Source organism: Oncorhynchus mykiss, chromosome 26 (genome assembly GCF_057628025.1).
Source record: "Oncorhynchus mykiss isolate SJ-2025 chromosome 26, ASM5762802v1, whole genome shotgun sequence".
NCBI classification, from domain to species: Eukaryota; Metazoa; Chordata; class Actinopteri; order Salmoniformes; family Salmonidae; genus Oncorhynchus; species Oncorhynchus mykiss.
Window position 1 is genome coordinate 14,256,410 of NC_143047.1, and position 25,502 is coordinate 14,281,911.

Here is a 25,502-nt window from a genome sequence, read left to right on the forward strand (position 1 = left end):
TGAGAAACAGGCAGCTCCACCAAAACATGACATTTCTGCTGAGGGCAGTACATGCAGTTGATAATGTGTTCATTCATGTTGTGAGTCTCCATGGAACTGAAGGCTGAACCTGAGAAAATATGTGTGTTTGTGTAATCTGTCATTTAACCTCTGCAATGCTTCAGTATCAATGGAGATTGCCATAGAGGTAAATCCCACTGCAGCAACAATGGTGGTCCAATGGTCAGACAGAACGTTATCCATTCCAAACTAATATCTGACCCCAGTTAAAATTATTTGGGCCCTCTGCAGAATGTTTTTAATATAAATCACAAATGAATGAATTCAAGTCTGTGAGATTAATTTAGTACATTTCTTGGGGAATTGCCAGCCAATAAAATGTTGGAAAAGGGGATATTAATATTCTCTGAACCTAAAATTGAGTCAGTCAATTCCCCTTTAGCGCAGTAAAAATAGAGTTTGGCCATGAGCAGAAAGGAGAGTGCTTCAGGGCTTCAACCTCCGCCTGGGTAACTCATGGTAAGGAAGCAGCCTTCTCCAATTGGTTGTTTTCTTTTTATTCTTGCTATTTTAAAACCCTTAGTTGTGTTGTCCTCAGGTAGAATGTAATAAGAATAATATTATATTGTGTACAGTAACTTAATTGTCTTAGTTGATCTATGTTGTTAGGTCAAACCATCCTGAGAAACCAGGACTTATGCTGCTTAATTTCCCCTATGCGCTTCACTCAATACTCCAAACAGTGGAAAATCACTGAAAATGTCATTAAACTTGAAAGTGTTTTTCGACAGTAACCTCACTTATCACCAGGTGCGAATGTAATCGTATGTGGCATCAGAGGACCTTTTCACAGAAAGATTGTTAAAATGGGGCCGGTGGAGAGCATTGGCTGAACCGGTGCCAAACCCCAAGACCCATCAAATGTTCTCTCAAACATCAACAAAAAATCCAGCACTGAACAAATCCTTGTTCTCCAGTGTGCAAACATGTAAGCCTATGTAGTTATCAGTTTGAGCAACTTTAGGCTTATGTTTAATGTGAACACTCGGCCTGTACCCCGCAGCCATTCCTATACCACCAGACATGTGGGTAACCCCTGTCTCTCTATCCCCTACTCTGCCACATACAAACTGCATGCCCCCTGTCTGTAAACAGCACCATGCAGAGCTGAACACCAGTGGACTCTTAAAGACTATCCTCTGCCCTATCCCTATCTCAGAAGGGGGTAGCAGCCTTTATTGCCACAAGGGAGAGGGAGACAGAGCTGTCCAAACAGCTCATCATCGTCCACAGTCAGAGACGTTTAGTGGCGATGCACAGTGACTCACCTAGCTGGGTCAGTTTGACACTCTCAGAATAAGCAAATTCATGCAGCTACAGACAACTTAGATTAGAACCTCTCAGACAGCCATCTGGACGCTCTGTGATGTGACCATGAATACAACAGGAGGCCACAGATCAAAGACCACTCTGATGTAGCATCTCTCTTTGAAGTTATAAGGACCCTGAGCACTGTAGGCAAGTGGCAACTTCATTGGGGAGGATAGGCTCATAGTAATACCTGGAACCGAATTTACGGAATGGTATGGAACACATCAAACACATGGTTTCTTAAACACATCAAGACAAAAACTTGTCAGCATTGACAAAAGCCTCAAGCTCCTGAGAGTTCCAGAAAAACACCCCATTGCGATGCTTCAGATCTACACGTGTCAAACAAGCCTCCCTCTGCAGAAACCTGGGTTGTGATCTGCAAGCACAAATCATGGGAAACTTCCTGAAAAGGAGCTTCCACTTCAAACTTAGTTGAAGTACACTTATTTTTTATTTCTGTTTGTTTCAAGGTATTTTCAAGGTCATTGAATGAAACCCTGCTCTCTTGAAGATGGGTCCCTCAACGCTCAGGAGACTCGTTTCTGTCCTTTGTGTAACACTTTACCTGCCACATCCACTGAGGCATTCATATCAGTCAAGCTTCACTGTTCATGTGGTAATCTACCCTCTCTAGCGGCAGTACTAGTATCTACACTGCACTACCAACTGAGTTCCTTTGATTCCAGTAGAACTGCTCCACTTGACAAGATATGAAAACACCGAAACAATTGCATCTAAGAAAATTAGCCACCCCAGAACTTCAATTAGAAAGATGTCCTTTATTAGACAGAAAAAACCATAGGCTATTATCTGTTTTATGTGACAAGATATATGGTACACTTGCTAATCAAAGTTGGTATCAAACATTCTTCAAACAATCCTACATTACACCTTAGAGGATGATCAGTCAAAGCAGTGAGCGGGTCTGTACACTAGTGTTAGTCTTATTTTAGGATGGTGGAGTAGACAGTCCTAACTTCCACCCATCATAATTAGTGAAAACAAGCTATAAGACAGGAACAGCAAATCCACCCCCCTTTCTCACCTTTATCAAAACTACTTCTTCCATCACCAAGATTCAACACATTTTCATCAAACACAAAATCAAAACTTCAAACAACTTTTAAGAAAGATTATATATGTTACCAGTGGTGTGAAGTACTTAAGTAGTACTAAAGTATTTTTACTTTTAAGTATTTTTGGGGGGTATATGTACTTTACTATTTATATTTTTGACAACTTTTACTTTACTACAGCCCTAAAAAAAAAACTAACATTTTACTCCAAACATTTCCCCTGACACCCAAAAGTACTCGCTACATTTTGAATGCTTAACAGAACAGGAAAATTGTAAAATTCACACTTTTCAAGAGAACATCCCTGGTCATCTCTACCGCCTCTGATTGGGAGGGCTCACGAAACACAAATGCTTATTTTGTAAATTATGTCTGAGTGTTGGAGTGTGCCCCTTGCTATCCGTAAATTTAAAAAACACAAATATTGTGCTTTCTTCTGGTTTGCTTAATATAATTAGAAATGTATACTTTTACTTTTGATACGTATGTATATTTAAAACAAATACTTTGACTTTTACACAAGTAGTATTTTACTGGGTGACTTTCACTTTTTACTTTTCTATTAAGGCATCTTTACTTTTACTCAAGTATGACAATTGCGTACTTTTCCCATCACTGCATGTTACGTGTACATAGTCTGAATATACTTATAGAATGGGAAGGCCTCTGATGATGGTAAATGCAGTGTGGCACATACAGGACACACATACATAGATAACATACTGAATCACACTATAAACCTCTACACAAAGAGGAGGAAGAACCCGTTACATTTTGAGGGCCGTATTTACAGCAAACGTACATGGTCAAATCATGCATTCCATTTGCCAATTCACTGCATGGGTTATTTTACACAAACACGGAAAGTGCATGTATAGGGTTAAACTAAATACTCTTTAAAACAATAAGTGGATTTTCTCATAATAAAATCCATGTACAAAATAAACATATTTTCCAACTATTTGCCTTCAACCTCCTACCAACATATTTTTGCTCTACAAATAAAACAATTCCTGTAAATAGCATTGTGCATTCAATACTCTACTTTATCAATCAAGTCTGATTGAATCCCTCCACCCCATGTAAGGTAACAGATCGGTCATAGAACTGGTTTGACGTCAAAGGTTCAGAGCCAGAGAGTACTGAGGGTAAAACCCGACATAGATGTGCTACGACCTTGAATATGTCCTAGGCCTGAATTTTGACACAATGGGTGTGCCAGAAAACAGGTTTTTCTAGTATGCGATTCAGTGACCGGTAAGAACTGCTTCATGAAACCCACAACGACAAACTATTAAGATCCTGTATTACTCAATCCAGTCTCTGGACGAGAGACACTATTAGTTAAGACTATTCGATTATTAACCAAATATTGGCTCATACTGTGAGTCAAGGGGATACGACCATAGCAACGAGAAAGATTGAGAGGTTACATAGAGTACTAGTAACTATCAGGAAGGCCATTTTATATCCAAAGTGCTCATATAAAGATGACATCTATACGGTCCAGTTTTGATTGGACATAGTCGATAATAAAATGTACTGTCAAATAGCCCTCTAAAGGGCCTTCACCTGTTTGAATGAGGTACAGTTAACATCAGTAAAACTACACAATGAGGAGAGTTTCACTGCAAAGGGTGCCAATCCAAATATTTCAATATTTCCTGATACTGTAGCTGCAGTGACTGACAACACAGTATGATGATGGGATACTGGAGGACTAGGTCTTCTTCTTCAGGTCCTCAAAGCGCCGTGACAGATCATCAAAGTCGATGTCATCAGAGCTCGCAGTGTTGCGTCCAACTCCAAAGGAGGAAGTGGGAAGCGTGTCGGGAACTGAGGGCAGCTCAGGGAGGGCGTTGTTATCGTAGATCTGGGATGAAGGCCCGGGGCCTGTGGAAAGAACATAGGTTTAGAATGACATTACAAATACACCCCAATGCAACCGTTATGCAAAAAGCAAGCAACAATATTGCTGAAGAGATTGACGCGGAAAAAAAGGAAATATTATTTGAAAACAACTTACCAGATACCTGGGATCGATCAGAAGGTTTAATAGACAGCTCATCAATCTGAAAAATACACACCCATCATGATCTTTCTACCCTGTCTGCATGTTGAAATGTTAAAGACGTATAGATACATGAGAAGGCAGAGAAAAACAATGTTTGGATGTTAGTATGTGATTGGAGGAGAAATAATCATTGAAGTAGTGCAGAGAAAGTCAACACCACTGGGGTAAGAATTAAGCTCTTGCTTTTTGCTCATAATATAACTAACCTCAAATTGCATTCACTTCACTATGAAGAACATGGCTTCCCTACCACATCCAGTAACATACTAGTTTGACAGCAAGCAGATCTGTTTCAGCATATTAAACTCACTCAGAGCATTCAAAAGACAGTTGTATGCAGTTCAGCACAAGGTTAGTGATTAGCAGTTAATACCAGCTATGGCCGTTTCCACATTCCATCTGTTCTTATCCAATCCCTATCACGTCCCTGTAGCATAGCACTGTGCTGCAGAGACAAGCGATGGCACAAGCAAACTATAATGAACTCCTCTTCCCTGAAAGGTGAACTGGTCGTCTGTCCATCTGTCTGGAGAAGCAGAAGGGGCAGGGGGCTCTGACACTTACAGACTGGTAGGTGGGAGGGCAGCTCGGCAGCTCAGGGGGCGGCCCTCCTCTCATCGGAGGCTGGAAGTTGTTAAAGGCATCATATGTGCCAACGGAGGGGCCGTTGAACCCTATGGGGCCGGGCATCTAAAGAAAACAAACGTACATGTATAAAAACATCACATTCATATCAACATCTCTATATTTCTTAAAGCTGGAATCCTTAATGGTGAAACAGCCATGTCTGTTGGCGGTATTACAACAACGACGAAGTTACTGCAAACAACTGAGACTGTTTTCTTCTGCTGTGACATCGTCGCACGCATCACACGCGGAATAGAAAAGCATAATATGTACTGGTGCACGAACAATAGCGGTCAGTGGCGCCGTTTTCCCCCTACTGCGGACTCATCTGTAAGCAGCGATCTCGCCAAACAAGAGAGGTGTCATTCAAGACACTATAGGGAAAAAAGATGGTCTTACGGGTCCTTTGGGTGTTGGGTAGCTGAACGCTGATGGGGGGCCCATGGGCATAGGCATGGCCCCAGCGGTGAAACCACCGCCGCCACCACCACCACCACCTGGCTTCTTGAAGTCAGAGTCCACATCTATGAGGTCAGCCTCCTCGCCTGTACACACCTCTGGCTGCGGGAGGGGGATTAAAATAAAATGTTATTCATCACATGACTAGTTAACTATTTAGCAGTCTTATGGCTTGGGGGGGGGGGGGGGGGGCTTTCAGGGTCCTGTTGGTTCCAGACTTGGTAGTATATAAATAGTAGAGTCAGTCAGGGGGTGGGCACAGGGAGACAGGTTATCATCAGCTACTCACTCTGACCATGGCGTCTGACTCGTAGGGCACGTTGTAGTTCTTGGCAATCTCAATGAGGTAGCGCTCCACCAGGATCTTAGGAGGAGCCTCTACACTCAGTTTGTGCATGAGCTATGGGGTAAAGCAGAGAAATATTTTTTAGGCACAGAAACAAACACATCAACATATACAGTACCAATCAAAAGTTTAGGTACACCTACTCATTCAAAGGTTTTTCTTTTTACTATTTTATACATTGTAGAATAATAGTGAAGACATCAAAACTATGAAATGCCACACGTAACAAAAAAAAAAGTGAAACAAATGTAAATATATTTTAGATTCTTCATAGCCACCCTTTGCCATAATGACAGGTTTGCACACTATTGGCATTCTCTCAAACAGCTTCATGAGGAATGCTTTTCCAACAGTCTTGAAGGAGCTCCCACTTTCCACCAGTCTAATGTCCAATGCTTGTGTTTCTTGTCCCAAGCAAGTCTCTTCTTATTATTGGTGTCCTTTAGTAGTGGTTTCTTTGTAGCAATTCGACCATGAAGGCCTGATTCACACAGTCTCCTCTGAACAGTTGATGTTGAGCTGTGTCTGTTAAGCATTTATTTGGGCTGCAATTTCTGAGGCTGGTAACTCTAATGAACGTATCCTCTGCAGCAGAGGTAACTCTGGGTCTTTCCTGTGACGGTCCTCATGAGAACCAGTTACATCGTAGCGCTTGATGTTTTTTTGCGACTGCACAAAGTTCTTGAAATGTTTTGTATTGACTGATATTCATGCCTTAAAGTAACGATGGACTGTCGTTTCTCTTTGCTTATTTGAGCTGTTCTTGCCATAATATGGACTTGGTCTTTTATAAAATAGGGCTATATTATGTATACCACCCCTACCATGTCACAATACAACTGATTGGGATTTCTTTCCTTAATGCATTTGAGACACAAATTAACTTGACACACCTGTTAATTGAAATGGATTTCAGGTGACTACCGCATGAAGCTGGTTGAGACAATGCCAAGAGTGTGCAAAGCCGTCAAGACAAAGGGTGAGTACTTTGAAAGATCTAAAAATATATTTTGATTTGTTTGACACTTTTTTGGTTACTACATGATTCCATGTGTGTTATTTATTATTTTTGATCTACAATTTTGAAAATAGAGTTGTAGAAAATAGTACAAAAAAATCCCTTGAATGAGTAGGTATGTCCAAACTTTTGACTGGTACTGTATCTTGGAGCAGACCATCTCAAAATGCATACCCTGTCATTGACAGTCCCGATTTGGTTTGTCCTACAGAGCTTGCCATACTCCTTGCTGTATTTGGCACACAGTTGATCAGACACCTGTATGGAGAAAGTACAGCATCAAGGATCACAACACAGCAAAAAGTGTACAAACTGCATTACATTTTTTGTTTTATTACTGAGGACTAGTTTCAAGTGTTATTAGTCGTATGTAGGGGATACGCAACTAAATGCTTACTTGCAGGTTCCTTCAACAATGCAAAAACAATAAAAGATAAGAAAACGAACATCAAGTAAATGGCTCAGTAGAATAGAATAATACATTATAGCATAAGTATAATACAGAAAGACACCGTTTATAGTCCAATAGTTCCATGTGTATTGGGGAAGGGGCAGGATGCAAGTGTTTCAATTAGGCAGTATAATAAGACTAGTCCAAGCGACTAGACATGTTAACGCACATTGCATACTACTCACAATTTTAAGCTCGTTGACCTCAGACTGCAGACGTGGGGCTGCCCAGATGAGAGTGGACACAGCCTCCTGCAGGCCAGGGTCCAGCTCCCTGTCAAGAAACAGACAAATAGGTGTTAAGGACATGGCTTGACAGATTTCCTTTTCACTCGTCTGAAAGCTCAAATGAAAAATGGTCTGTACCATCATGGGCCAAAAGGGGGACGTAAAATTGTATTGTAAAGTGGTTCCTTGCATCATACAAATGTATGTTTATCATTATTGTAAAAATGTAAGCCACCCTCCGCCTATTGACTTCTTTGCAGATGACTCAAAAAAATAGGAACACAGCCCCTTGAAAAAAAAATACATGTTTTTGTCACATAAACCAGATAGGTGCAGTGAAATGTGTAGTTTTACAGGGTGAGCCATAGTAGTACGGCAGCCCCTGGAGTAAATTAGTGTTAAGTAACTTGCTCACGGGCCCATCTACAGATTCTTCACCTTGTCGGCTCGGGTATTCCAACCAGAAACATTTAGTTAATGGCTCAACGCTCTAACCTATAGGATACCTGCCGCCCTTTAAGGCTCTCCTGGAGAATGGTTGGCAATCCTTAAAATAGCGTAAATCACTTTTACACTTACAACCAAATACTATTTAATGAATAAGGGATCAAATGGCTTATGTCAGCTACTTCAAAGCAAAGTAAATTACTAAGACATGTTTATCTATAACCATGTAAGGCTGAAATATTAAGGTTTTCGTGGAGATCTATTGACAGGATAGGAGTCTTCAAAATTAGGCTACTCTTGGGGCCGGGGCGATACTCGTTAGTACCGTGGCATGGAAACAAAACACAAAGCGGATTTAACGTCTTTAGGAAAACAGCCCTAATGTTGGAAACAAACATTATGTTGTCATCCAGTCATTTATGTATTTTCCAAGCTATAGCACACAGTATTTTACATACAGCAGGTTTTTAAAAAGGAACAAAGAATTGGATCCACTTCGGGTTTTCATTTTTGCCATGGAAGAAATATTGCCCCACTGGTATTGTCCAGGCTCTAGCTATTCTAATAATATGTTTTAACACTGTCAGAATGACATGCCCAATGTTGAATAGAGGGGAATAGAGTCAACTCCAATGAGTGTTTGAGATGTGTTTTTTATAACAGGAGTAGGTTAACTCACCCGTTCATCACCTGCGTGAGGGTAGTTTATTCAAGAGCGCTGGACAACATTTTTGTAGGGCATCGGACATGACATTAATACATGCTATTAGCTAAATACTTAACTAACCTGGCTACACCATATGTTTTGAATTGGATAACTAGTCCGTTTCTCTATCATTATTTTATAGGGCATAGTCTAGCTGCTGCAATCTCTCCCCTCAGGCCCAATGACACTGGCATATATGCAGGGGATGCACACGACTTTTCCAGGATTTTCATGGCCGTATGATCCGTTTCTAAACCAAAAATGTAGTGTTTCTGGGCAAATAACTCACTAACTAGCAAGGAATATCAACAAATATGCTCTGCACTTTGATCACCTCGTGACTGCAAAACCGCCTGTCAATCCAATAATTCTGCTCTGATGCGCTCTGCAGAAAGTGGGATAACAGCGCGCAACACATGCCCTGAAGGATAAACTTAAACACCGATAATAGGGCAAGGAGCTTTTCCTTGACTAGGATAAATTTTGGCTCTTCTTTCAATTGCCTTTACTCGATTCCATGCATCCTCTCTCGTCTCGGTCTCAAAACGCATTGGAAGAGAAGTCCCAAGGCTGCTCCCCTCTCTAACCAATGTGTTTTGAGAAGGAGGCAAGGAAATAAACAATTGAGAAAGAGCCTCCTTGTCAGAGTCCTCTAGGCTGGCTCATTTACTTCATGGACTGGATGAGGCCAAAGCGAGCCAGCAGCAGGTCACAGTACAGTTCTAGGATTTCCATGGCCTCTACCAAGTAGTCCTCTCTGATGATGTGCTCCACACGGATCCGTGCTCGCTCATCCTTCCCTGTTGACAGGTAGTCTGCAATCTCCTTCCGCGCCTTCTGAGCTAGCTCAGCTACAAAGAAACAGAAGATCCATTCTGTAAGCATTTAATTTAAAGACAACCCGAGATACAAAAATGTAAATTAACAGAGACTAGGCTACAGCTTGCACGGTGTCTGTTTGTATGTACAGTACCAGTCAAGGGTTTGGACACGCCCACTCATTCATGGGTTTTTCGTTATTTCAACTATTTTTTACATTGTAGAATAGTGAAGACATTAAAACTATGAAATAACACATGGAATCATGTGGTAACCCCAAAAAATGTTAAACAAATCAAAATATACTTTATAGTTGAGATTCTTCAAAGTAGCCACCCTTTGCCTTGATGACAGGTTTGCACACTCTTGGCATTCTCTCAACCAGCTTCACCTGGAATGCTTTTGGTTGGCTGCTTTCCCTTCCCTCTGTGGTCCAACTCATCCCAAACCATCTCAATTGGGTTGAGGTCGGGTGATTGTGGAGGCCAGGTCATGTGGTGGGAACCACACATGCGGAGATCAGCTGTTCACCTACTCTGCGTCTCACAAAGACACGGAGGTTGGAACCAAAAATCTCAAATTTGGAGTCATCAGACCATGGGATAGAGTTCCACCAGTCTAATGTCCATTTGCTCATGTTTCTTGGCCCAAGCAAGTCTTCTTATTGGTGTCCTTTAGTAGTGGTTTCTCTACAGCAATTTGACCATGAAGGCCTGATTCACACAGTTTCCCCTGAACAGTTGATGTTGAGATGTGTGTTACTTGAACTCTGAAGCATTTATTTGGGCTGCAATTTCTGAGGCTGGTAACTCTGATGAACTTATCCTTTGCAGAAGAGGTAACTCTGGGTCTTCCATTCCTGTGGTGGTCCTCACGAGAGCTATTTTCATCACAGCGCTTGATGGTTTTTGCGACTGTACTTGAAGAAACTTTCTTGAAGGTTAGTCAATCCGGAAAATGTAATGTTTTAAAGTAATGGTGGACTGTCGTTTCTCTTTGCTTATTTGAGCTGTTCTTGCCACAATATGGACTTGGTATTTTACCAAATAGGGCTAAATTCTGTATACCACCCCTATGTTGTCACAACACAACTGACTGGCTCAAATGCATTAAAAAAGGAAAGAAATTCCACAAATTAACTTAAGGCACACCTGTTAATTGAAATGCATTCCAGGTGACTACCTCATGAAGCTGGTTGAGAGAATTCCAAGAATGTGCAAAGCTGTCATCAAGGTAAAGGGTGGCTACTTTGAATAATCTCAAATATAAAATGTAGATTTGTTTAACACTTTTTTGATAACTACATGATTCCATGTGTTATTTCATAGTTTTGATGTATTCACTATTCTACAATGTAGAAAATAGTTAAAATAAAGAAAACCCTTGGAATGAGTAGGTGTGTCCAAACTTTTGACAGGTACTGTAGTTGCCAGGCTCACTTTTCTTTTTCTCCAAGAGCTTCAGGCGATTGATCACCAGTCGGAGATTGACCCGGAGTCTTTCTGCTTTGAATCCTCCACCGAGCATGATGGCCAGCTAAGGAAACAAAATAAGTTGGTATTAAAAAGAGCCAATACATACTGGCAAGTCTGACTATTTCTTTGCCACACTGACATCACCCACCATATTGTTTTCACCTATCCTTTGATCAGAGAACGTGAAGATGAAGGAAATGGGGGAATAAGGAGAGGGAATAAGGAGAGGTTTCGACCCTAGTGAGTCATCACCATCGTATGAGCGTGTTGATGGCCACACCAGTGACTACAGGCAGGTAGGACTGAAGCGGGCATATAAAACAGACAGCCATTGAGCTAACAGTAGTAGCCACCCTCTGAAACCAATAACTGGCTAATTTACATCGCCTCTATCAGCAATTCAGAAAGTATACACATTTTACTTAGTTTAACAAAATCCACGTTCATGGATCAAATAGTAAAGGAAATGGTTAGCTAACTAGCTAGTTTGCACAACAAGGATGAAGAAATCTAGTTAGTTAGCTACCAGTAGTTATGCTAGCAAAATAGCTAGCTAACGTTAGCTAGTTTGATAAACAAAGCAGTGCTGTTTGAATCAAAACGTTTCCAGCTAGCTACAGTAATGTTACCTATAAAAAAAAACGATCAACCAATAAAAGCATAGTATATATAATGTACATGTTATATCTAATACACCATTTGTTTACATTACCTGTTAGTGTCGTTAGCTAGGTAAACAGCTTGTCGAGTTGCTTGACTTCCGTGAATGTGAGCCTTCCTCCTTCTGCGGCACAAAAAAAAACAGATGACTGAGTTACGTCACGGGACCTTTTCAAAACGTGGGCGTTTCACACCTGCTGTTTACACCACTAGAAGGCGATGGTGGATTGGAGAGGCATAAAATAGATTCCAATGAAGTTAGACCCCAATGCCATAAATGTACAGTACACTAGCTACATAGCCAGATATGTTTTGAGGAAGACGACCACAATATAGCTGGTCAAACTACACCCCGCAGCAAAACCGAGTTTCAAAACTACACCCCGCAGCTCTTTTTCTTCTTTAGATCATGAAACCATTTAAATATTCACTCACGTGAAAAATAAGCTGCAAGTTGTAGTAGTGTGAACTTTGAACAATAATCACTCATTCAATTATTTAGCTAAATACTAATACACGTTTGTGTCACGTACACCGGAGGTGCAGTAAAATGTGGTTTTACGGGATGGGCCGAGTGTCTGCGGGTTTTCGCTCCTCCCTTGTACTTGATTGATGAATTAAGATCACATTAGTAAGGAACTCCCACCTGGTTGTCTCGGTGTTGATTGAAACAAATAAAACAGCAGACCTTCCATGGAATGAGTTTGGCACCCGTTTTACAGGGTCAGCCATAGTAGAATGGTGACCCTGGAAAAAATTATGGTTAAGTGCCTTGTCCAAGGGCACATCAGCAGATTTTTCACCTGCTGCCCACAGATCGATTAGCTGAACAGATTAATAGTGTGAATCTAATTGGTCACAAAAAGTCTGAATAAATGACATGACAAGTTTAGCTTTTTATTTTCATTGCAAATTACAAACTTGCGAGAGCACTGGTTAACATAAATTGCAGCTTTCGCTTTAAAAATCTGTACAAAGAAATACGCATTACCATAACACATACATCATCATAACAATCTAAATGTTACAACTTAAGTTTGCTGGCTGAGACTTCTTTGTGTTTCTTCTTCTTGGAGCCCGGGTCCTTGGCTCCTTTGATCTGGCTCTTCACTTGGTCTTGTAGTTGGGAGAAGAAGGCGGAGGAGGAGCGGAGAGCTTTATCCTTCCCCTCATCCTTGAACAGAGAACAAATAAAAAAAAGCTCAACATCTATTTTTAAGAAATTATTTGCAACTGTGACAGCTGAATCCTAGCTATTGTAATAAATACAAATGAAAATGTGTGGAGAACACAATGGTCTTATCAGTCTATATTGATCACACAAATATAATGGAGGGGCTTGCATTTGAAAGACGATGTCAACTAAATATAAAAACGAGACCTGCAGAAAGAAAACACTGACCTTTAATAATGTTGCTTTGCCTCCCTTTGTGAGTTTCTTGAGGTTTTCTGCCACCTCTGCCTTTGATTGTTTCTTATTCTCTCCAGTTCTGTTAGCCTCCTTCAGTTTCTGTTTCTTCTCCTTCTCGTGGATCTTGACGCGCTTCACCTTCTTCTTCTTGCGTCTCTCTCGTTTCTTGTCTGTGGAGGTCTTTTCAGAGTCACCCAGCACGTCGCCAGCCTTGTTCTTCTCCTAAGATCAGAAAGGAAACTGTTACCCTGGCCTCAGAAGCATCTACTAAAAGGCTACTATGATGGAAAACACAGTAGTTAATTGATTGTCTTCAACCCTTGAATGCTTTTGTACACGTCAGTATACTCCACTAGATTTCCCATAACATGAAACATATTGGAAAGGGATGCATGACAAACCTTGACTTCCTCTGGAGCCAATAGAGAGCCACTACTAGCACTGACTGGCGCAACTTCCTCCATAGCAATAGAAGGCAAATTGGAGACAACTTTCACTTCAGGAACAGGCTGCAGGACACAAAGAAAAGGTCAAACATATCAATATTGTGCAAAAAGCGTTCCCTTCATTATAAACTGGGTGGTTCGAACGCCGAATGCTGATTTTCTGAAAGCCCTGGTATAGCATTGTATTCGGGTATGACAAAACATTTATTTTTAAGTCACGGCCCAGGGCTGTATCCAGGCACTCCGCATTACATCGTGCATAACAGCCCTTAGCCGTGGTATATTGGCCATATACCTCACCCCCTTGTGCCTTACTGCTTAAATATAGAATCTTTAAAAGACCAGAATTTATGCTTGTTGTCATGCAAATGCTACAGTGTTCCACATAAAACATACAAACACATGACAAAGTACAGAACAGTAATAGACAAGAACATCATAAGATATTACATGAAATAAATAAGTTATATATAGGAAAGACAGAGACAAAAATACTACTTACGCACTATTCTTATACACAGTACAGTTAAATGAGATCTTTAAAAAGATTAGAGATGCTGTGATACCAGATGTTTTTTTAAAGCGAAACTTGCTTTTTGCCCGTGTAACCTCTGGTGGCAGAGCGTTCCACAATGACATGCCTCTACACATAACTGAGTGACGTAAATCTGTTTTTGGTTTGGGTACCGTGAAGAAACCCATAGTGGAGTGTCATGTATGTCTGTTTGAAGTGTATGCAAATAGATTATACAAGAAGTTAGGCATTTTCAACACACAACTGTTTCTTAAAAAGACTGGAAGAGAAGTAGTCAATTTCTCCTCAACCCCTAACCATGAAAGCCTATCATGGTGCTGATGTTAGTTCTGTGCGTGCAGTTAAGGGCAAGGCGTGCTGCTTTGTTTTGAGCCAGCTGCAGCTTTGCAGTGTCCAGGGCACATGGAAACATTGACAGGAAAACTCACCGGTTTGGGTGTGAAGTGGAAGTTAGAGAGAGCATCAAGTTTAAGGAATAGAGAATCCATGAGCTTTTGAATTTCTACATGGGCTGGGTTTTCTTCATCCTCTGTCTTTTGCTGAAATACAATGGAAATAGATAGAAATAATATAAATAATCCATTCAACAAACAAAAAAATGCATTCATTGCAATATAGAAAAAAGCCAAGTATGTTCACACTAAAATATAAAGGAATAACTACCTGATTCTGCTTGAGGTACTCTTGCTCATAAACCTCTGCAAGGCTCAGCTTGCTCTTCTCATGGTCCAGAGTCAGCCTCTTCTTGTACTCAAATACCTCTTCCTTAGGCTTCTCCTTGCGCACCACATCATCCCACACCTTGGAAAAAAATACAAGTCCGAAAATAAAATTACCTTTGAAATGTGCCAATGTGGTTTAAATACTGGATAGACCTATACTTGTTCTTACTTTAATGAAACGATGATGACCCATTCAGCTGGATCCAACCGAGAATAGTTGTTCAGTTTGTTGTCAAGATTGATTTATGTCTCTAGAGAGACGGGTTAGCTAACAACGTCACGAAAACGATGCACGCGATTCAATGGTGCAGACGTCCGTGTGTTGTTGTGATTCTGAATGGCCAGATACAGTAGCTAGCAATGACTGACGCTGCCATGTGTGGAATCATAGGTGACTCTTTTCAGCTAGTTTTATCTTGTTCTTGATACTGTCTTGTTTTGACTGATGTCTATACTAAAATGGCTCAAATTCACTACCTAGCAAAAATTATAACAATGTACTTGAAAGACAAGTTCTTATTGCGCAAATGTGTGTTTTCAATAAACAGTGGAGAAGAAATATAGTTTACATATTGTCAACAATCTAAGCCAACCCAGTCTGTTTTGCCCCGTAGTTGAGCACTGGTCGGTTTCGTTGCTAAACAACCGACCGGTCTATACACTGACCTGGTCTTTAATCCTCTGCTTGATTATGTCCTCCAACTGCAAAGTGGTTTCCTCTGTTACAGCAGGGGCTGAGAGAAAACAGAGCAAAATGTTACCTGACTGAATAAGCACCCTCTCTGGCACACAAACTTGCAGTAAGTAAAATACTAAACCATTACCAACGGGACTGAAAGCTAAACTAAAACAGACTGACAAGCATGTGGTATGTACCCATCCTGGAGGCCGAGTCAAATGCCACATCCACCTCAAGAAGGCTGTTCTCTGGGCGAGTCTGAGCAGACACCTCTCCTGTTAGTTGCCATGGCTTCTCTCCCATGGCAGCCTTTTCCAAATCCTGGATCTTTTCAGCCATCTGTGTACGGTAAGAATTTACCATTTAATTAATCTGCTACATAAAGTTATATATACGGCAGATGAAAAAAAAAAAAGTAAATTAAATGACACAGACCAATTTAGATATTCTAAAACAGCCGAGGAAAAGCTTGCCTTGTCTTGTCGTTTCTCAAAGGATGATTTGGATTCAGGTTCTGTTGTATTTTGAGACTTTCCTCCAAAGATGTCCGCCATGTCTTCTCCCTCACTGGCATCACTTTCTCCAGGTAGATTAAAGGTCACCCGTTTCAAAGCCTCCTTGGCTTGTCTGCACTCTTCATCCTCAACGAAGTCCCTAAAACAGCAAAGGAACAAACAATTCTTATCTTAATGACAAAATGAATATCCCTGCCCTATATTCCTTTTTGATGCAATTCCAACCATGACATTCATATGAGATTCCTGCATCAGCCACTTACTCATTTTCTTTTTCTTCATCATCATCCTCATCATCATCTTGCATCCCATCTATACTGTTGTCCTCATCCTCTGCGTCTGATTGGTCAGCTGTTTGTGCAGGATCATCATCCACAGCATCAAAGAAGTCTTTGTACTTCAGATTCCTGGAACTTTTCAGCTACAGAAAGAACATAGTATATTAATAGAAATTCAGTGTGTTTGGCTACAATAAAGACCAGAAACACCACAGAACAGTAGCTAGGTCTGGCAGAGAGAAAAATTATACGATACATACTGTGCTTGTTTTTTTTGTTTTTTTGGAAGAAACATCTTCACTGAAGAGGCCTACGTCATCATCTTCATCTCCAGAAGGCAAGTCCTGGAAGTAGTCTACATCACCGTCCCCCTCCTTCCCCTCCCTTCTGTCCATATCGTCCAGAAAGGACTCCATCTCTGAGAGCTTGAAGAACCTGTCATCAACCTCTGATGGAGGACCCAGTGGTTTTGACTCTCTCGCAGCTGAGCATTTCTTCTGTTTAGCTTGTTTTTCTAATGCGTCCACATCAAAATCTACATCAGAGTCCTCGTCTGTGTTATCCCCTCTCAAGGCATCCATAGCAGTTTTAAGCATGGGTGGTTCTTCTCCTTGCCCATCATCTTCCAAATCCCCATCTCTCATCTCCTCTTCTATCTCTTCACCATCTTGGTCAACCCCTTCATCTGGCTCCTCATCAGCATCATCTTCATCAAACAGGATACTCAGAGCTGTATCCAAGGCAGCCTGACTCACTGCTGTCTCAAAGTGCTTCAGCACTGCAGTATTCTGGAGCTCCAGCTCCTGCCATATCTGTTCCTCGTCAAAGTTCTCAACCACCAGCTGGTCCAGAGGGCTTCCGTTTGAGCCTGCTGGCTCGTGGGTTTTGTGTAAATCATACAGGGTCTTAGTGAGATAAGTGAAGTCTGTTGCCACGTCACCCTGAAGACTATACACAAAGAAAAAATAAAATTAGCAATGTTTGTTAGTATTCTTCAAGTAGTACAGCGGTTAGTAACGTTAGCAGTCTTCTTCAACCAACCCTGGCCTTGAAAACCCACAGGGTGTGCAGGGGTTTGTTTTAGCCAGGTACCAATACCTGGCTCAACTAATCAAGTGTAGCTAATGTACTAGAATCAAGTTTATCGGTGCTACTGGGCTATCTTTAAGAATATTTGATGACGTGGTCTAGCTAACCAAACAGGCAATGCTTGCAGATGTTTGCTTGCTATAAGCTAGTTAGCCTTAGCATTGTGTAACGATGGCAGAAAGTAAATGAATAGATTTTTAAGTTAAACATATCTGGATATTATTATACAAATGTTGCACTTACCTAAGAAAATGTTCTGGATGTGCAGTTTTTATGTTTAGTAGCTTTAAACAACACTCCAACGTGTTACCTATATCCACGGTAGCCATCGTTTTTCCTCACATGTGAACATGTGTGTAACAACAAGATATGCTCCCCCCGGAAACAATCTCTGTTGTGCTACAAAGATCCGGATAGCAGGTCAGGTTAAGATTTAGCAAGCTGGATAGACAACATTAATATCTCAAATAACTAGATTTACAAGTGCAATGTACGGTTTTTAATTGAAAAGCAATATAAGTGTGCTCTATCCCATTGTCTTGACATTCAAAGCGATTCGCTATCCTACGTTGCACGAATTTTCGAAAATATGGCGGCGTCCGTGTTGAAGGTTGCACGTAAGTATAAATAGCTGATATCTGATAAATATTATTTCACATGTCAAAAACAGTCTTTTTAGACTTGATCTCAGGCTACACAAAGTAAGCCAAATCCACTGTTGTTAGTGCAGAATTACTTTCAGCAAGTGTTCCCTGTTGCTAGCTACTTGACTTATCCAGGTAGTATATTCAATCAAATAAGACCCGTACTCCGGAAAAAAACAGCATGGCATGGCTGTACTAATTTATATTGTTACAGGTCTCTCAAAGTGTGTTCTTCACACTTATTCTCCAACCCTGAGGACACTTTCAATCTCACCACCACTCTGCCAAGGTATTCCAGGATCTGTCTGGAAACTGGGAAGGCTAAATCACATCGCTATTGCTGTACCAGACATGGAGAAAGCCACTGCTCTTTACAGAGATGTGCTGGGGGCTCAGGTCAGCGATAAAGTTCCCCTTCCTGAACATGGAGTCTACACTGTCTTTGTGGAGCTGGGTAACACCAAGCTGGAACTGCTGCACCCACTCGGGGAGAAGAGCCCCATTGCAGGCTTCCTACAGAAGAACAAATCTGGTGGGATGCACCATATCTGCATTGAGGTGAGTCAGTCTGAGCAATGCTGCATATGCTGTTCAGCCCACATGAATGAGCTGTATTCACTCACTCTGTCCTTGTCTCCTCATCTGTTCTCAAATGGAATTATATGTTATTTTTGTGATTTCAGGTTGATGATATCAGTGCAGCGATAGTGGATCTGAAGGCTAGGAACATAAGAACCCTGTCAGCTGAACCACGGATAGGCGCTCATGGGAAACCTGTCATGTTCCTCCACCCAAAAGACTGTGATGGAGTACTTGTGGAACTGGAGCAAGCCTGAATACCCACAGGTCTCAAAAACTCTGTAGTTCACAATTAGACGGTTTGAAAATTGGATTCATTATTGCACTTTTTCCACCAGTAATAATGAGGACAAAGGTAGATTTTTAAAAATATGTTTAATACCAGGATTTTGATCCATTTAAAAAAATGTATCTTTATCTTCCTTAAAAGTAAGTGTCTATTTGCCTCTGCTGTGAATAAATTCTATGATTGACTCTATGCATTGTTTGGAGTGTAAAAAATGTCAAATGTATTAATTCATTTCACGTGCAAGCCAAACGTGAAGTGTACATAGATACATGTTTTGATGTGAAACAACTCAACATTTATTTTCACACTGATTTTAACTGAGATGATAGAGCTGCTGGGAAATATTTATTAGGAGCAAATTCAGTAATCATGCACCTTTCAGCTGGCTCTCAGAGGAATGCACTCTCTCATTGTGAAGAAGAGCAAAATGGCCTTTTGATTTGCAACTTCTGATAATCTCAGTTGAGCTTGCTATGCAACAGGACAAATGTCTTAATATAAAAATGTATAAACTGATATGTTAAGCATATATTGAGTGTCATAATGTTGTTTCAATGTACTAAAAGCATTTAAGTTTAATTGCATGGACATTTTAAGCAGCCTGTCCAGTCTTTAGTGTTGCAGCAGGCTTTTCTTATTTCCTCAGTGTCGTAGTTCTCCAGGCTGTTAGGAATTGGAGTGAAGAAATGCAAAAGGAACTTCCTCACAGTTTCGGCATGAATATAAATTCATAGCCTTCAGCATATATTCCTAATGACATTAGTCAGGCTCTTGTTTTGGAACTACAGTTCAGGCAATATGTTTATGTCGCTGACTTTCTGCAGTGTTAAGCATGTAATAGTTTAATTTGCTATGAAATAGGTACATTCAGTAGCTTTGCCCATCATTTGTCACCAGTCTGGTGCCTAGATCAACTCATCCTCTGCAGCAGAGGTAACTCTGGGTCTTCCATTCCTGTGGCGGTCCTCATGAGAGCCATCATAGCGCTTGATGGTTTTTGCGACTGCACTTGAAGAAACTTTCAAAGTTCTTGAAATGTTCCGTATTGACTGACCTTCAAGTCTTAAAGTAATGATGGACTGTCATTTCTCTTTGCTTATTTGAGCTGTTTTTGCCATAATATAGACTTGGCCTTTTACCAAATTGGCCTATATTCTCTATACCCCCCTAACTTGTCACAACACAACTGACTGGCTCAAATGCATTAAGAAGGAAAGAAATTCCACAAATTAACTTTTAAGAAGGCATACCTGTTAATTGAAATGCATTCCAGGTGACTACCTCATGAAGCTGGTTGAGAGAATGCAAAGGGTGGCTATTTGAAGAAACTCAAATATAAAATATATTTTGAATTAACACTTTTTGATACTACATGAATCCATATGTGTTATTTCATAGTTTTGATGTCTTCACTATTTTTCTACAGTGTAGAAAATTGTATAAAGAAAAACCCTTGAATGAGTAGGTGTTATAAAACTTTTGACTGGTACTGTATCTTGATTACATAAGTATTCAACCATCTGACAGTGATTACAGATGTGAGTCCTTCTGGGTAAGTCTCTTAAGAGCTTTGCACACCTGGATTGTACAATATTTGCACATTATTCTTTAAAAAACTATTCAAGCTCTGTCAAGACATTTTTGTGTCTTGCCGTAGACTTTCAAGCCGATTTAAGTCAAAACTGTAACTAGGCAACAGGAACATTCAATGTTGTCTTGGTAAGTAACTCCAGTGTATATTTGGTCTTGTGTTTTAGGTTATTGCCCTGCTAAATGGCGAATTTGTCACTCAGTGTCTGTTGGAAAGCAGACTGAATCAGGTTTCCCTCTAGGATTTTGCCTGTGCTCAGCCATATTCAGTTTATTTTTATAAAAAGATAAGATAGTCCTTGTCGATGCCACCCCCATGCTTGAAAATATGAAGAGTGGTATTCAGTTGTGTGTTGGATTTTCCCCAAACATAACGCTTTGTATTCAAGTCAAAGTTAATTTCTTTGCCACATTTTTTGCAGTTTTACTTGAGTGCCTTATTGCAAACAGGATGCATGTTTTGGAATATTTTTATTCTGTAGAGGTTTCCTTTTCTCTGTCAATTAGGTTAATTTTGTGGAGTAACTACAATGTTCAGTTTTCTCCTATCACAGACATAAGTTTATAACTGTTTTAAAGTCACCATTGGACTCAGGGTGAAATCCCTCTCAGGCAACTGAGTTAGGAAGGACGCATGTATCTTTGTAGTGAATGGGTGTATTGATACGCCATCCAAAGTGTAATTAATCACTTCACCATGCAAAAACGGATATTCAATGACTGCTATTTAAAAAAGAAATCCATCTACCAATAGGTGCTCTTTGCGAGGCATTGGGAAACCTACCTAGTCTTTGTGGTTGAATCTGTTTTTGAAATTCACTGCCTGACTGATGGACCTTACAGATGTGTGGGGTACAGAGATGAGGTAGTCATTCAAAAATCACGTTAAATACTATTATTGCACACAGTGAGTCCATGCAACTTACAGTGGGGCAAAAAAGTATTTAGTCAGCCACCAATTGTGCAAGTTCTCCCACTTAAAAAGATGAGAGGCCTGTAATTTTCATCATAGGTACACTTCAACTATGACAGACAAAATGAGAAGAAAAAAAATCCAGAAAATCACATTGTATGATTTTTAATGAATTTATTTGCAAATTATGGTGGAAAATAAGTATTTGGTCACCTACAAACAAGCAACATTTCTGGCTCTCACAGACCTGTAACTTCTTCAGAAAGCCAGAAATCTTGTTTGTTTGTAGGTGTTAAGCAAAGATGTACTCCTGAATTTATTTAGGCATGCCATAACAAAGGGATTGAATTATTATTGACTCAAGACATCTCAGCTTTTCATTTTTAATTAATTTGCAAAAATGTCTAGGAACATAATTCCACTTTGTCATTATGTAGTATTGTGTGTAGGCCTGTGACACAAAATCTCAATTTCATCCGTTTTAAATTCTGGTTGTAACACAACAAATGTGGAAAAAGTCAGGGGGTGTGAATACTTTCTGAAGGCAATGTAATTCTTTCATAACTTGCCACTGGAAGCAAAGATTAATGGATTATATTGCGTGATATGAAGTAGGATGGTTTCCAATTTCGTCCTCTTTCTGTTATGTAATGTCATTTTGCTAAATATGATCACTCAGTGAGCTGCACACGGATGCATTAGGAAGAATTACTGGCTTATAGATACATTCACTCCCAATTCAGTGAAATTTCTTTAAATTCCATTTTAGCAAAAATGCCACCCTGTTATGTGACTGGTTATCTTAGGTAAAAACAATATAACCTCTCATATCCAATTATGCAACAATATCATTGTAGTTACTTTTGCCACTACCATAAAAGTGAAGAAAATATGATTGAGTTTTTTTCCCTCCCATCTATGCATGATTTCTGTTAGGCTATAGATTTGCTATAGCCTATTTATAGCCTATTAATTGTGACCAACACAAAATAATTAGGATGTCAAATTATGGTGTGTTGTATGGGTCGCACTGCACTCTTTGTAAACCTATTTTTTTCTTCTCTCCAATACCCTTTCCGTCTCGGTGGTCCGGGTGGGGTTTGAGTCTATCGCCTCTGGATGCCGCCACTCCACCTTAACGACCAGAAAAACACCGCTGTTTTACAAACTCAGTGGGAAGCCCAATGGGGAGAACTGCAGTGGGGTTTTTATACACGTTCCGGGGCCGCTTCAACTGGTACTTCTATTTTTCAGATTTCGGGGCTGGCCCGCCTTCTCTCGATGTAATCTGATCCCCTGCAAGTGTCTTGGAAGCATCATCAGCTTTCACAATTCCGAAAGGGAGGTGACTTGAGTGACCGAAGAACATACGTTGAATTCAGCAGGTAAGATAGTGAGTGTGGTCTTCATTTATCTACATATAAATGTTTGATTTATCATTACCGGTATGTCGAAAAGAAAGGTGCTTTTGGGTCCGTTATTCCTAGAGCATCTTTTGAAGAGAGCGGACAGCAACCATGGCATAGGCTCATCATCTGCAACTAGCTAATTCACCAATAGATTTTTAACCGCCTGTTCGACACACTTTTAATGTGGGTACATGTGTCTAATTATTCAATACTTTCTGCATTCTCATTTGCTTAATTGCTGGGAATATAAACCTAATCTGAACAAATGTATTGTCAAAATTGTATCTGTAAATTATGGTGTTATATGGAGAAAAACATTCCGTGGCCACATCTACCACAGATGTAGTCATAATCGTAGCAGGCTGTGCGATAAAGTAGCCTAGCCATTGATAAACCTTGAAAAAAAATAATATTTTGTTGACTTGTGTAATTGTAAGGGGATCTATGCCCTCTCTGCTTTTGATGCTCTTAGGATTGATTTATTTTGTCTGTTGTGTACCACTCTGTTCCAGAGCTAGCCATACAAGAGGACAGAGCAGACAGCAGACTCACTGTAATTATTTTTGGTGTGTTGTTCTATAGAAACTCAAGGAAACAGGGTTGGTAAGCTCAGTGGAGTCAACTCATGTCCGGTCTGTCTGATGCGGCTGCAAATTGATATAAATGTATTTGAAAGCCTACATAAAATAAAGCCCAACTAAATCTAAAATTGGCCTTTAAATTAGACAAAACCATGTTCTGATTACATTTTGATTGTCCATTAGTCAGGCTTGGTAGGAATTATAACTGCTTCAAGACTGTGGAATTGTAAGATGACAGCATGTTTGGAATTTTTGCCTTAGGGGTTTGATGTCAGTCTTAGCTCAATACAAATTTTTAATGAAGGCCTTGATGTTTTTATTCATTTACACTATATATACACAAATATGTGGACATTCCTTCAAATGAATGGATTCGGCTATTTCAGCCACACCCGTTGCTGACAGGTGCATCAAATCGAGCACACAGCCAAAACAAAACAGTCAAACCACAGCAAAAACCCTCAAACTTCTGAACATACACAATTATCTGAATCAATACAGAAAAATCCCACTACAATCCAAATACTTAAAACACTAAAATGACAAGAGTAACTCCTGAACAAATATAGTGGACTATTTAATACTATCTATGACAAACATTGGCAGTAGAATGGCCTCACTGGAAAGCTCAGTGACTTTCAATGTGGCAAGTCCGTTCGTCAAATTTCTGCCCTGCTAGAGCTGCCCCGGTCTACTGTAAGTGCTGTTATTGTGAAGTGGAAAGGTCTAGGAGCAACAACTGTTGCGCGAAGGGGTAGGACACGCAAGCTCACAGAACAGAACTGCCGAGTGCTGAAGCGCCTAGCGTGTAAAAATCTTCTGTCCTCGGTTGCAACACTCATTACCGAGTTCCAAACTGCCTTTGGAAGCAACGTCTGCACAATAACTGTTCGTCGGGAGCTTCATGAAATGGGTTTCCATGACCGAGCAACCGCACACAAGCCTAAGATCACAATGCCAAGAATCGTCTGGAGTGGCGTAAAGCTCGCTGCTATTGGACTCTGTAGCAGTGGAAATGCTTTCTCTGGAGTGATGAATCACGCTTCACCATTTGGCAGTCCGACGGACGAATCTGGATTTGGCGGATGCTGTTTTTCATGGTTCAGGCTAGGCCCCTTAGTTCCAGTGAGGGGAAATCTTAATGTTACAGCTTACAACATTCTAGACGATTCTGTGCTTCCAACTTTGTGGCGACAGTTTGGGGAAGGCCCTTTCCTGTTTCAGCATGACGACGCTCCTGTGCACAAAGCGAGGTCCATACAACAATGGTTTGTTGAGATTGGTGTGGAAGAACTTGACTGGCCTGCAAAGAACCCCTACCTCAATCTCATCAAACACATTTTTGGGATGAATTGGAATGCCGACTGTGAGCCAGGCCTAATTGCCAAACCTCCGTGCCCAACCACACTAAAGCTCTTTTGGCTGAATGGAAGCAAGTCCCCACAGCAATGTTCCAACATCTAGTGGAAAGCCTTCCCAGAAGAGTGGATGCTGTTATAGCAGCAAAGGGGTGACCAACTCCATATTAATGGCCATTATATTGGAATGAGATGTTCAACGAGCAGGTGTCAACATACTTTTGGTCATGTAGTGTATCTTCCTTTCAGAATGACTGTAAATTAGATTACAGTAACATGATGACTGATTTTGAAGATGAATAAATCATGTTTTTTGGGTTGTTTTACATAATACCCACTGTGCACACTGGTTGAGTCAACGTTGTTTCCACATAATTTCTATGTAATTACAGTGAACCAACATGGAATAGACATTGAATTGAGGTCTGTGCCCAGTGGGTAGTGTCATATCACGAGCAAGTTCATGACCAAATAACATTTGCGTGATAATACTTGCACTTTGTTGTGATTTTACATTCACATTTGGAAATTCGACTTAGTAAATGGCCATTCTGTCCTAGATTAGGTGTTTCGTTTAAAAAGGTCCCCCTGGGGAAGGTGTGCGCAGCTCTGGAGGCACCTTGGTCCCCAGCAGGTGGGCTCACTCCACAGCCGAGACCTGCTACACGTTCTGACTGGCTGGCGCCTGGCGGCCCGCCTCCTCCT

General features: G+C 40.6%; 4 protein-coding genes across 7 annotated transcripts in view; 2 read left to right on the plus strand and 2 right to left on the minus strand.

Moving 5' to 3' along the window:
• Nucleotides 1–2,133: 2,133 nt before the first annotated feature.
• On the minus strand, nt 2,134–11,918 carry LOC110506429 (IST1 homolog). Of its 2 annotated transcripts, XM_036964579.2 has the most exons (11): nt 11,812–11,910; nt 11,248–11,401; nt 11,064–11,160; nt 9,476–9,656; nt 7,611–7,698; nt 7,149–7,232; nt 5,900–6,010; nt 5,551–5,712; nt 5,089–5,214; nt 4,477–4,522; nt 2,134–4,343 (listed from the first exon to the last, which is right to left on the minus strand). In XM_036964579.2, the coding sequence occupies exons 2-11, from the start codon at nt 11,248–11,250 to the stop codon at nt 4,171–4,173; spliced, it is 1,071 nt and encodes a 356-aa protein (XP_036820474.2). In that variant the 5' UTR covers nt 11,251–11,401; nt 11,812–11,910; the 3' UTR covers nt 2,134–4,170. The 2 variants fall into 2 exon arrangements, with proteins under 2 accessions (XP_036820474.2, XP_036820476.2); XM_036964581.2 differs by lacking the exon at nt 11,248–11,401 and having other exon boundaries at nt 11,812–11,918.
• A 717-nt stretch (nt 11,919–12,635) lies between these two features.
• Nucleotides 12,636–18,025, minus strand: mphosph10 (M-phase phosphoprotein 10 (U3 small nucleolar ribonucleoprotein)). Its single transcript, XM_021586031.3, has 11 exons — nt 17,678–18,025; nt 16,606–17,293; nt 16,331–16,488; nt 16,026–16,206; nt 15,750–15,891; nt 15,540–15,607; nt 14,815–14,952; nt 14,580–14,690; nt 13,572–13,679; nt 13,162–13,392; nt 12,636–12,933 (listed from the first exon to the last, which is right to left on the minus strand). Exons 1-11 carry the CDS (start codon nt 17,761–17,763, stop codon nt 12,784–12,786), a joined length of 2,061 nt encoding a protein of 686 aa, XP_021441706.3. The 5' UTR covers nt 17,764–18,025; the 3' UTR covers nt 12,636–12,783.
• LOC110506431 (methylmalonyl-CoA epimerase, mitochondrial) lies at nt 17,775–19,475 on the plus strand. 2 transcript variants are annotated; one of them, XM_021586032.3, is made up of 3 exons: nt 17,775–18,051; nt 18,293–18,636; nt 18,762–19,475. In XM_021586032.3, the coding sequence occupies exons 1-3, from the start codon at nt 18,024–18,026 to the stop codon at nt 18,912–18,914; spliced, it is 525 nt and encodes a 174-aa protein (XP_021441707.3). In that variant the 5' UTR covers nt 17,775–18,023; the 3' UTR covers nt 18,915–19,475. The 2 variants fall into 2 exon arrangements, with proteins under 2 accessions (XP_021441707.3, XP_090078302.1); XM_090222176.1 differs by having other exon boundaries at nt 17,785–17,854.
• Nucleotides 19,476–22,518: 3,043 nt separating this feature from the next.
• Nucleotides 22,519–25,502, plus strand: part of LOC110506433 (amyloid-beta A4 precursor protein-binding family A member 2) — an 86,120-nt gene continuing 83,136 nt past the window's right edge. Inside the window, exon 1 of one of the 2 annotated variants that reach the window (XM_021586036.3) lies at nt 22,519–22,834. The gene's annotated coding sequence lies outside the window, so the exon portion shown is untranslated. The remainder of the gene's footprint in view (nt 22,835–25,502) is intronic. The other variant, XM_021586033.3, reaches the window with a different exon arrangement.